The sequence below is a fragment of the Ambystoma mexicanum genome, chromosome 6q (assembly GCF_040938575.1).
Source record: "Ambystoma mexicanum isolate Mex_15411 chromosome 6q, UKY_AmexF1_1, whole genome shotgun sequence".
Taxonomy (NCBI): domain Eukaryota; kingdom Metazoa; phylum Chordata; class Amphibia; order Caudata; family Ambystomatidae; genus Ambystoma; species Ambystoma mexicanum.
This window is the reverse complement of record NC_090937.1, coordinates 1,421,304,296-1,421,317,275: the sequence shown is the minus strand read 5'-3', so window position 1 is coordinate 1,421,317,275 and position 12,980 is coordinate 1,421,304,296. Positions and strand designations below refer to the sequence as shown.

Below are 12,980 nucleotides of genomic sequence, written 5' to 3'. Positions count from 1 at the left end.
TCAGGGTGTGGCCTGGAACTGCTTTACCTGAGAGAAGGGATACGGAGAAGAGGACTATTTTCTTGGAACTACTTGCAAGGCTATTTAAACCGCACCCAACAATCTGAACACGCTTCACGTTATTCTGCACTCCTGCAGCTTAACGCTCACTGTGTCAGATCAGTTCTTGCTTCCTTCTGCCATGCCCATCCAGAGTCTTCCATCTATCGGCACCTGCGAACAGAGTATAACGGGAGTTATTTAAGCATCGAAGGCCTTACCTGCAGTACATCCAGATCTCATCTGCTGCTTTCCCACGGACCGCAGCATCTGCAGAACAGAACGAAAAGTACCCTCTCGGGTAGCTACTCACCTGATCGGCCTGCTCCAGGAACTTCATCGGACAGTTCTTCACTCAGCAGCGCGCTGCAGCTCGACACTGCCACACGGATCTTCTATTCTTCTTCCTGTAATCGCGCCGTACCTGCTGAACAGAAAAAGACAAGCAGGTTAGTCGCACGTAGCAAAGGAAAGCTACAGAGGCGAACATTTGCACGCCCAGCACAGCGCTATACTTACCGGCAGGAATCCTGAGCATCATTGTCAGGAAGGTCATCCATCATCCGATGGTCGCTTAATGCTGCACCTGTAAGACAATAACGGACATTAGTTATCTTGAACAGAAAGACTTAAAGGCAGTCAATTTCAAGAAGTTATTGGAATAGAGACTTATCTGCTTACTCCCGGGCCTTCTACATCAGCAACCACCTTCGGATCAGTGACGTAACTCTATGCAGGAAAGACTGTGAACCGCGCTCCTGCCAGAGTGTGCAGGACGGAGAGCTCACCCATTAAAAAAACGAGGTGAGCCAGACGAAGTGAAGGAAAGATCGGAAGAAGGTGAAACCACTGACCAGCTCCCTTCGGTAGCTAATTTCTTGTTTCGACTTGCAGGCTAACATCTCCTGAAGCAAGGACGAAGGGGAGATGCAAGCTAGCATCTCCAGCCAAGCAGAGCAGCATCAGGACAGACATCACCCTATGCACACGAGCACGCCCCCGTGGAGACCAGGTGAGCGTGACAATGTGTGCTTTAATAGAGGATATGGAGCCATTCATATCGTCCAACCTAGAATGTAGCGTAGTGACCACTTCGCGAATGTACTCCATTTTTTCTGAGAGTCTATGGAGTCTGCAGGGGTCGAGCCGGTGGGTGTGGGTTCCGGTTCCTCCTCCGCCTGCCTGGACGGTGTCTTAGCAAACATGCTGATGGAGCTCTGTTTTTTCCTCCCCCTGCACCTTTAGTGATGGTGGAGGTAATGCGCAGGCCTGTTACCCCCGAGGGCTTAAGTATATAGGAGAAGGTCAAGGGGGGAGAGCAAGCTGGGGATAATGGGCGAGAGGAGAGAGCAGGGTGCCCACAGAGGGCCTCTCAGGGCCTCGTTGGTCTGGAAGATCCTGGCTCCTTAGCAAAGCATGAGCGCCCAGGGCACGTGGCAACAGGACTTATAGACGGGGTGAATTGCTAGAGCATAAAATGGGTGTACAAGTGGATGCGGGATCCAAAGATGGGAATGTGTGGGAACAACCAGTCCAGCAGTACTCTGGGTAAGGGCAGCGTGCGCAGGAAGTGGACACTAGTAAGCGTCCTAGGGGGCGCTGGAGCAATGGGTGATATGTACTGTTCCAATCGCTGACTTAATGTGCAGTCCACCCCACCGCTGCACCCGGGTGGCCAGACAATCAAGATTCAAAGATTCCGGGGGCAGCGGTCAGATACGGTCAAGTGACGCCCCCGAGGTCCTCAGCACTCCCCTACACTCTCACTCAAGCCTCCTATGTCAGAATCACCGCCGAGGGGCATGCCACCACCATAATACAGTAGTTTGGGTTGAAATAGGCTTGTTTGAGGTCCGAGTCCACTCGGGTGTGTTGTGGTCCCCCACGTATCCCAAATGAAAGATGGCCGCCACCGGCCCTGCCCCGCCGCCTGTGACCGTGTTGTATTGCCCCCTGTGGATCGGGCTAATACTCACAGTGGTCCCCAGGGTGAGGCCCCGGTCCGGCCTCGGCATATTCACCAGATATTAACTGCAGGGGGCCTAGGGTGGTCGCTGCCCCCTATGCGTGATGGCTGCTCCAGTGTATAAGGGTAGACTGCTGTGGATCACATTACGTCCCCGGGGGGAGGGGGGGCTGATCCGGGTAGGGAAGGTAATGCTGACGCCCAGCCCGAAGCCCCCCTCCAGCCCCAGGGACTCACCGCCAGGTCCGGGTCACGCTCGCGCGGCACGCAGGAGAAACGTCCAGCTCAGTCAACGTCCTCTTCAGGTATCCGTGCCTAGCCGACTCGCCTGATGCAGGGCCCGGTGGGAGTCGCAGCAGTCCGCACAGCGTCCCGGAAAGTCGTGGGGTCCGGGAAGGACTCCCAGGCCACGTCCGCAGCAGCCCTCCAGGAGGGAGCCCCTCCTCACAGCACGAGTGGAGACGGGCCGACAGAGGCTCCTCCCCCAACACAGGCAGAGCGTCCCCGGCCCGAGCAGCAGTGTTCATGGAAGTAGTAGCCGGCACAGCCTGCCCAGAATTGCCATTCTGTCTCTGGTTGCCCAAGGCTTCGGAACAAAGCAAGTCCACCGCACAAGTTCCGGGTGATGGATGCGTCAGGTATTCATGTGCCGGTTCCTGCTGTCCCTTTATCGAGTAGGCTCGAAATAACGCAGAATTGTGTTAATATATCGCCTCCCGGCACGGTGCTCTCGTCTAGGTGGCCATTTTCGAACAGCGCAACAGCGCCCCCCAAGTTTTGTAACATTTTAAACATATTTTATTTATTCTCTTTCAAATTGACAACTTTAAAGTTGATTCATCCTATTTTTCACCTATTATTGTAAAGTTGATTATTCAGCTGTATCAACAAAAATAAAAAGATAAAGAGGTGCCCAAAACGTTATCACCCCCATGAACCATTCCTGTAGAGCCTGCATGCTAAGAACCTGATGGGTTCGACACATCAGTCGTAAAGTTTCAAGATGGAGTCCAACTTAGATTCTGTCCCCTCAGCACTGGATGCTATTTTGCTTATAATTGTATGCTGTGAAACACATAAACTGCTGTTCAAGTGGAAATGTGTGACCCTGTTCCTGACCCAAACTGATGAGAGCTGGAAAGGGGCAAGTTAGAGAAAACTGCTCGCAGAAGGCAAACTGCCCTCTAGAACTATGTTCCCTGTATTCACTCCAGTGGTGTCTTATGTTACGTAAAGCCCTGAGCACAAACACCTTCCTTAGCCCCTTTACAAGGGCTCTCAGAGTTCCCTCCCATTTGGTGGATGGTAAGATGTGGCAAAGTGTCAACTGCACAGGTGTTCAACTGACCTGCAAAAGTACAACTACTTTTATGCAGCACAATGGAATGTTGAAACTGAAGTATGGTGAGAAAAAGGAGGATAGGTTTGCTAAAAACAGGGCCCAGGCCCACACTTACAATGCTCTCCTGTTCAGATAAAAGGATTAGCGGACGAACCGGAGGGTGGGGAATAATGGGCAGCTGACCTGTGAATTCGCCCAGGCTTCACTTTATTAAATGTGTGTTTTGCTGTGTTATAGGCTCATGTCATGTCACTGTAGTACTTACATTAGATGTTAATGGAGGAAAGGGGACAGGATTGATTTTTAATTTGATTTTGTATTTATTATGTACCTATGCACAAAGTGTTTCAAGATGCAGCAAGAGAAGGGGAACAAAGGGAGAACAAGACAACAATCTTAAAAGGCCTTGTGTCATTGATATTGTGCAAGTGTGCAACAAGAAGTGCCAGGGGGAGGGTACAAGGAGAGGTTCACACAGGGTAGCAGGGCCCTGACTTAAGTGCTGGGACCCCAGGGAGAAATCCCAGCCTGGTAGTGCAAGTTGGGCCATGCGCCAGTGTAGGGGGGTCTGGTTAGGGGGGACTGGGGTTCTGTAAGACTAAGAGGACAATGAGCAGCCAAGCAGCAGACGGAGCAGGAGCAAGGGAATGTTAGCAGGCAAGAGGGAGCGAGAAAGAAGAGGAGAAAAGAGATCTACCCTCATTCTCTGCTTGGAGATGCGACTCACCAGCAGAGAGTTAGAAGTAAACGAGTGAAGGGCTCTAGGAGGAAGGCACTTAGGAAGAGAGAGTTGAAGGTAGTGTGGGCCACGACCCGAGAAAGCCTTGTGGATGATACAGAGGGTCTTAAACTTGATTCTTGGAACCAGTGGAGGGATTTTGAGGTCAGAGATGTGGTCCGTGGCCTAGAGGCCAATGATAAGTCATGCGGTCCTGTTCTGGGAGTTGAAGAGGGCGAAGAATAGAGATAAGCAGATTGAGAAAGAGACTGTTGCAGTACTCCAGCCTAGAGAGAACCAGGACTCTGGGGACAGTGAGCTTCTGGGGGAAGGTGAGAAAATGGAGAATACCTCTGAGGAGAAATAGCTGGAAACAGGCCTTCTTGGAAAATTCTGTGATGTGTGGAGAGAAGGAGAGAGTGGAGTCAAGGATGACACCCCCCCACCCCCCAAGGTTTTTTGCCTCACATGAGGGTGAGGGCGAGAGGCCCAAGGAGGGCACACAGAGTGAGATAGGAAAATAGGGAGCAGTGGTCCCAATAAGAAGGATCTCAGTCTTACTGGCATTAAGGCAGAGATCGTCAGAGGCGCACCATGCCTGAATAGCGGATAGACAGTCAGGACTGACCGAGGGAAGGCCGACGGTAGCCTGAAAGAGAGCTGCGCGTCATCCGCATAACACTGAAAGTTAGAGGAAAAGGTAGAGATCGGGAGGGCCAACGGGCCAGATAGACATTGAAGAGCCAGGTGGAGAGGATAGAGCCATGGGGAGCAACACATGTGGAGAGAGAGGTGGTGGAGAGAAAGGACCCAAGCTGAACCTGAAAAGGTCGGTCCAGGAGGAAGGATATCAGCCACGCCAGAGCCTGATCCGTAATGCCACGAGTCTCGAAGAGACGAGTAATCAGGATGTTGTGCTTGACCATGTCAAATGCAGAGGAAAGGTCGAGGAGAATGAGGACAGAGTGAGTGTTAGAGTCAAGATTAAAGAGCAGAGATTCACAGGTGTTCAGGAGTGCAGTTTCTGTACCTCTGAAGCCAGACTGATGGTCACGGAGTCAACCAACAGATTCAGTGGTCATGGAGACCACCAACAGATTCAGTGTGGAGGGTTAGCTGGGATATACCCAACTTCTCCAGGGCTTTCCCAGGAAAGGAGTGATAGCGATCGGGCATTAATTTGCTGGAATGGAGGGGTCGGTGGAAGGATTTTTAGTAGGGGTTGCAGAAGGCAATGCTTGAAAAGAGAGGGGAAAGATCCAGTGGCGAAGGAGTGATTACAGAAATCTACCAAGGCTGGAGCGAGATAACCTATTTTGTCCTGAATGATTCTGGAGGAGCAAGGGTTCACCTGTTTGGATGAGACTTTCATAGACCATGCTTGTCTGGAAACATCTTCAGGTGTTACAGGAGAGAGGGAGAAGGGAGGAGGGAAGAGGGAGGAGGGAGGAGAGAAGGAGAGGCTGCCAAGGAGGGCCTGCGAGAGGTGGAGGGAGGGGAGAGAGGAGGAGAGTGCGGACAGGATGGCCTGCATGTTAGCGGGGAAATGAGAAGCCAGAGCCGTGCAGAGGGCCTGGGCAGGTGTAGAAGTAGTAGATACTGCAGTATGATTGGCCAGCTCCTAGCAGATTTTGAAAAGTTTGGCCGTGTTGTTAGAAGAAACCGAAGACCTGGTTGTTCGCTCAATCTCTATCATGAACTCACTATGACACTCTCCTCTGATTCTCAGACTCATGCTCTTCTCTGTCAATGTCTTTATGTTTGTCAGTACCATTATGCCCACAGGTCCATTGCTACGCTATACCAAATAAAGTAAAGTTAGAGGCCACAGAGATGCAGGATTGAATATGGACCCTCTTCTTAGAGAAGATGGAGTCTGTATTGCCTTGGAGCAGGCGGCCGTCTAGTTTGCCAGAGGGTGCACCCGAAGCTCTCCACTTCCGTTCCAGGATACAAGAGTAAATCTGTCTCCAGATCCTGTGTAACACAGGACTGCTAAGAATCAAACACATTAGTAATGCCACTGCATGACTGTGGTTCAGGTGCTAGGCAGTGCTTTAAGTGGCATAAGAAATCGAGGGGAGCCTCTAACAAGCCATGATTCAATATTTGGGGGCGGGTCCTAAAAAGGTTATCGCACAGCTTCACTTCCCAAATAGATGATGAACCTTTAAAAGAGGTGGGCCCTATGTAAATAAAGGTGTGATCCAACAGAGCAATCCTGTGTTCATGTGTGTAATGAAAAGAGTACATCTTTCTTTAAAAGATGTAGTAAAATATAATTAACGTGTGTAAAAAATATTGACCAACATAAATATATTCAATTATCACACAGGACATCAACTCAAAATAGGTCAGTGGACCATGCAACCACAGTTCTTTTGAAAGAAGTCCATGATTCGTACAAATCATTCTAATGATAGTTATTTAATATGTGCTGTACAAAAAAGAAATAATAAAATCAAACATTGGGCCTTATTACAAGTCAGCTGGTCCGGAAACAATGGTGGCAGTAAATCCGCCGCCACTGTTGTTTCAGGACCGGCTGATTCTGAGTCCTGCAGGCGGGTGGTGTCACTCCCGCCGGGTCTGACCTGGCGTGAGTAACACCACCCGCCTGCAGGCGGACATGGAAACACTGGTTCTGTCATAGACGGAACCAGTGTTTCCATGGTTCCCATCCCCATGGAGTCCTGTTGGACTCCATGGGGATTTACAGAATTCCGCCTCCAGAATTACCGGGTCATCGGGGTTGTAATGCCCCGGTGATTCCGGCAATCACAGAGGCGGAATGGTATTATCGGTCCTGGTAAAATTTCCATTCAGTGCTTGAAAATAAGCACATTTCTTTAATTCATGTTATGGTTCTAAACCAGGCTGAAAGTGACATCTACCGTCGAAGAGCAGTATTGGCACTAATTTTTATTTGCATTACTGCAAGGAATAAATCTGGTTGGAGGAGTCAGATCAGGGAGTCCTGGCAGAACCATGGCTCAATGTCAATATTTAGAGACTACCAGGGCTGAGCCCTGGCTAACTCTGGCCCACTTGAAGCCCTGCTGCTATGCCATCTGGGGTTTGTCTTGCGCAAAGTCTGAGAACTGTGTGGATTGGGAGAGGCTCAGAAAGCACAGGAAGTGGTAAGGTTGATTATTGATGAGTGGGGTTGGGTTTAGGAGCTGTTACAGAGAAAGCTAAAAAGACAGCCGAGTATGTACAACTTAGAAGGCTTATCTCTATACACCTGGACCTGATCACCTAGCTACAGAATCCCATTGCTGACCAAGAAAGCAAGAATTAGAACACTATGGGCCTCATTATGAGTACAGCGGTGCAGGAAAAACAGTGGCAATGCAATGGTAATCCCATTACCACTGCATTACCACCACATTACCGCACCACCATACTACAATTTTGATGGCAAGGGTACATTTTCCATCTTACCACCAGAAATCATAAAAATTGGTGGAATTACCGGCGGCGATATTTCTACTGAAGTCACCACGGAGTCCTATCAAATCCCAAAAAATTGGATTTAAACTGCTCACCACCATTTATAATCCTGCAGTAAATTTGCAGGACCAAGTTTGGCAGTATTTCGGCAGATTTACCACTGAAATACTGCCAAACATGTTCGCTCGCATGGCAAGGAGCGTGTAGAATGGATCCATGGATCCCTATGGGGGCTGCTTGCTTTTTGCACTGGTATGAAAATACATGAAGTTGCGTTCTCGCCCTTCTCCCCTCCATACAACTCCTTGAAAATGAGCCGTGGCGTGATTGCAAGGCGTTAAAGCCTTACTCAGGGCTTTTTTCCGTATTGCATTCGCGTTACGGATCAATTGAACATGAGCCCCAGCGTCTAATGTGTGTAGGAAGCATTCAAGGCAGAAAGGGGGTAAACACAGAATTGAACAACATGTATGTATTTAATGGATTTCCACAATACCGAAAAAAAACATTGCTTTACCTGCTGATAAGAATGTATAGTCCTTAGATGAAACAAAAAATGCTCTTGGCGATATGTTTATTATTTGATGCTCCTTTCCTGTGGAGAAATGTATGCAACAGAATCAGTCCTGTAAAATATCCAAAAAGTGCTCCTACAAAAATAATTCCAGTGTTGGTTTTCGAGATTATTTTGACATACTTACTATAAAATCCTTAAAAGAATTAGTAAATAAACCATGGCATATCTTTCATTTCAACAAGCAAGTGCCAGCTATTTACCTGTAATAGACATACTTTCTAATGCTCCACCACAGCATTCACATTTCACTTATTAGTAACTGTTAATGGCATGCTGAAGAATAAAACAGATTATCATCTACAAAAAATACAGGACAATATGCAAAGTTTCACCTCTGCCAAAAAATGGATACAGATGTGCTGTTTGCAACAAAACACAAAAAATCGAGCAAATTAACAAATCACTTGTACAGATCCCTTGTCTATGAAAATCCACATCAGATGCAGTCGGAACAGGACACTTTCAGAACAGTCTATAGGCGGAGCTGGGTGGCTCTGCAGCTGAATCCATCTAAAGCTGCTTGGCACCATTTAAGGCAATGTCACTGGTGTGTATATCTAGAGCATCTAACACCATTCTCCTGAATTGCACCAGTTTCCTTATCAAAACTGCAAGTGGCGGCAACATTGTCACATTTGTGAAGCCCTGAGGTGGAAAGGGCTGAGGACTTGGTGCTGTTTTGCTGTGGTGAGTGCTAAGGAGTGCTAAGGAGCAAGAAGGAGAAACACAGAAAAACAACCTACAGAATTTACAGAAAGGGAACAGAGGTGCGTGTGCCTTTAACCACCATCCAGCCAGCTGGGTCAGCTGACTACTGACTACTGTCAGCTGACTGTCAGCTGACTATATAAGGCTGCCTCTGTTGCCCTTGCGGCGTGAAGCCCTGAGGTGGAAAGGGCTGAGGACTTGGTGCTGTTTTGCTGTGGCGAGTGCTAAGGAGTGCTAAGGAGCAAGGAGGAGAAACACAGAAAAACAACCTACAGAATTTACAGAAAGGGAACAGAGGTGCGTGTGCCTTTAACCGCCATCCAGCCAGCTGGGTCAGCTGACTACTGACTACTGTCAGCTGACTATTTAAGGCCGCCTCTGTTGCCCTTGCGGCGTGAAGCCCTGCGGTGGAATGGGCTGAGGACTTGGTGCTGTTTTGCTGTTTGGCGAGTGGGCGAGCCGTGCCGATGTCCGCAGTACTATCTCCAGCACTGAGGACGCGGGCTCAGAAGCGACGAGACGGTGCAGGCGGAGCGCCTGACGCTGTAGCCCTACAGCGTCCTCAAACTACATCTAAAGTAAGCCGCTACTTTTCATGTACTTCAGCTGTGGAGGATTCCGACCTAGAGTCTGTTTCACACCTAAATAGTGATGTTGTAACTGAGGCTCCCATTGATGGTGCCTCTAATGGCCATTTGTATTCGTCGGAGGCTCTCTGTCAGGCCCGCGGCGCGGCGTTGCCAGGGTGAACGGCGGTGAGGCAGCCACTGCTGTTGAACGTGTCATTGCAGAGCCTGACGAGACCTCGGCATTGCCCAACTCCTTAGAAGCAATCCCGATTGACAATCGTGAAACAAACCCTCAGAACCCACCCCCTGCTAAATGTACAAATAACACTCACCCACTTCCCGACTCTGCAGCCGGCGTCTTGGGAGTCTCGGTCGAGGGCGGGGGGCGCAGCCCGTCACAGGACGACGGGAGAGGCATGGTTGCTTCTCTGAGAGCGACGGTCAGCGGCCCTGGAATTGAGGAGGTGGCCCCTGGCGGTGGGCATGCGCTGTGCTTGGGAAGCGTGATCTCGCAGGGTGAGGGTGGTAAACCCCCAGAGACACACAGTGTGGCCACGCCCGTGGCCTCTCACCTGATTGAACCTATGCGACCCTTGTGTGCTTGTGAGCCACCCACAAGTAGCATAACAGACACTGAGGACCCAATCAGTGCGAGTATGCAGATGATTGCGGGAAGCAAAGCGCCTATTGAGGAGCTCAATGTTAATGACGTGTTCTGTCCGCCCAGCCTTAGCCTAGAGGCAAAATGTCGCGAGCCTACATTTGGAGGCGACCAGGCATTTTGTTTTCAGGATGTCACCATGACAGAACCGCACTTAGGCGAAACAAGAAACCCGGCAAGAAAGGACTCTCTGGACATTGTTAAAAACGTATTACAGAACCTAGTGCTTATGAATAAAGCATGTTTGAACAAACAGCCTAAAGGACATAGGCCACCTGTTGAGTCCCAGGTCAAAACATCTTTAAAATGAAATAACACCCAATTAATGGGAGTCAATGAGGATATATGGCCAAAAGTCTGCTATAAATGTGCACAAACACACAAACACTCGCCCAATGGGGAGTCTTGGCATGATTTATCTGGCATCCACCTGACCTCCCAAAAAAGGCTCACATTTGCGAACAGGAAAGAGACGGATGATGCAAATGAGTTGTCCTACAACGAGGCTTCACTGTATGAGGACACCTCGGATTCATCCATGAGGAACGCCCATTTCCTAAAATTCAGCGTGACAAGGATCGTTTTCCGAGTAAGGCGCCCAAGCAACAAGCACAAGCTTTAAGAGCCGAAGCGCCTTCTATGTTGCCCTCGACTGAGCTCCAAGCCCTCCTAATGTTATCTTCGGAGATCTCTCTAGCCCCATTCATGAAATAGTATGAGAACATACATGAAGCAACTAAAGATTTGACGACCGTTGTGGCTATGATGAACTCTAAATGTATTAAACTCGAAAAAACTTGTGATTGCTCTTATATTGAGCAACATGAGGGAATCAAAAGATTGGACACAGCCTTCAACCTACTAAGTGAGATCAGAAAAAGCGCCTCAAATGACAAAAGGTTGTTTGCTGAAGTCGCCCGAGAGGCACTTGCATTATTTAAACATGACGCAAGACAGTCGTCCTTGTCAAGACAACTAGACAACACCAAAACTGACAGAGCCTCAGCAAGCGCCAACACAAGAGCTCAAGGCGAGCATGAGCAAAATACATCACAACAACGCCGGCAAGCCCATGTTGGTGTATCTAGTCCGCTGGAAATTCAACATTTTGAGACGACAACTCCGATCTGTCCCCCGCTAAAGGACACCATGGCCCTACCTGACGTGAGGAGGGACAACGCTGCTCGATTGGTTCCAGCAAGCAAGGACATGCAGCCACCGACCAAGACCGGACCTGGAACACCTGTAATTTCCGTCAGCTCAAACATCGCGGACATGTCATTTCATACGGCTTTTGAACATGCCAGAGGTAACGCTAATCAAGCCCGTCATGATATTCAAACAGCATCGACCTCAGGAGCCAGCTCACAATCAGAAGTGGCCTCAAGAGAAGAGCCACCACCTCCTATAATGGGGCAGCCAAATGTATACTCAATTTTCATCAGTGGGTCCCAAAACCCAAGTAATTCAGAGAAAGTGCAACCTAAAACACAACAAGCTGTTAAGAAAAATATTAAGAAATCAAAGAACCAAAAGGGGAGGAAAAATAACACACTAAATGGAGCTCGGAAGTTCTTGCGGAACATTAAAATTGTCCAAATAGTGTCTACTGACACTAAAAAAACAACCGCAGATCATGCACCGCCTAACAACAAAAATCAAATGCAAGGTGACCTCTTAAATTTAACATCCTTAAAGTAGCCTCAAGCTAAGGTAACACCACCACTGGATGATCTACCGCCTGGGCTCCTAGACCTGTCAACATATGATGATCCGGAATATGTGGATCTGGACGAATCAACACATTTTTGCAAAAGCACAAAAACTTGGGGATTCAAACAACTTTGGTGCCCAACCAAAGCAAGGATTTGAACGTACAGCTGGAAGCCAAAATAGTTTTAGATAAGCCTGACTCAAGCCAACCCCAAACTGACAAGGAGTCCCGCAGAACCCCCACAACAGAATGCGAGTCATATGAAAGAACTTGTTACATCATCGAAGAAGCGGACACTGACCAAGCACAGCCTCCACTCTCACTTAGCCCAGCGTTTATGACAATGCATGAGAAGAGAACGCAGTGTATAGCTAACCTTTAAGCAACCAGACCGGAGAGGCCATTGTCTAACTCCCGTCAAACTGCTAAATTAGTAAACTTAAATGGCCCACACGGGCAGTTGATTACATCTGCCACTACTGTGTTATCTGACAACAAACGAACGAAGGTGCAAGGACTTGCTGCGGAAAGATGCGTTCAAAAGCCTAAAGTAAGCTTCTCGAAGCCAGTCCCTAACAAGAACATTGTCCATAAACTAAAAATCGAGAGTTTGGAGTCTAACGATAACTTGACTTTAAATCGAGGAAACCTAATCAAGCTACTCCATTTTAGACCAAGCCTACGGGCCATAACCTCAAACCACTTAAAATTCGTGGAGTTTCCGGAAGAAGGGAAGAACGACAAGGTGGTGCTCCACCTAACCGAGTCGTTAATTGCAGCAACTACACTGGAGGCCAATGTAGCATTGTTTTCATTGGGGTTTGATGTCTACAGGTTTACAGCGCCCGAGCTGTCACGCCCTGCTAACAACGGAAACTTGGCATTCCAAAGGACTGTGACCATGAAACCATCACTGGCACTGGAACCATGTAGAGGTCCTATGGGGATGGACTCACAAGGGCAATAAAAGAAGACTCAAGAAGTTGACCGAGATTGGGAAAAACTACAGTCCCCCCCAACGTCGCCTCAATCACCAATGAGTGATTGTGTAGGTGTACTCGATGGTCAAAATGCTCAAATAAGAATCACAATAAAAAGGAATGGAATCTCTGTTGGCAGCAACGAGGAGGGGATAAAAACCTCAACTCCCCCCGACAATCAATGAGTGGCAATGGTTGGCAGGAGCTTTAAATACGAAATCCAAGCAATAACGCCAGGAAGTCGATACCTCAC

The 12,980-nt window shown here is 48.6% G+C and overlaps 1 protein-coding gene across 1 annotated transcript in view; it reads right to left on the bottom strand.

The window, feature by feature from the left end:
* POLN (DNA polymerase nu) overlaps positions 1-12,980 on the bottom strand; it is a 1,535,958-nt gene that overhangs the window by 350,828 nt on the left and 1,172,150 nt on the right. The window contains exon 15 of the mRNA XM_069630227.1: positions 8,036-8,113. Within this exon, the coding sequence (XP_069486328.1) occupies positions 8,036-8,113 (78 nt within the window). The remainder of the gene's footprint in view (positions 1-8,035; positions 8,114-12,980) is intronic.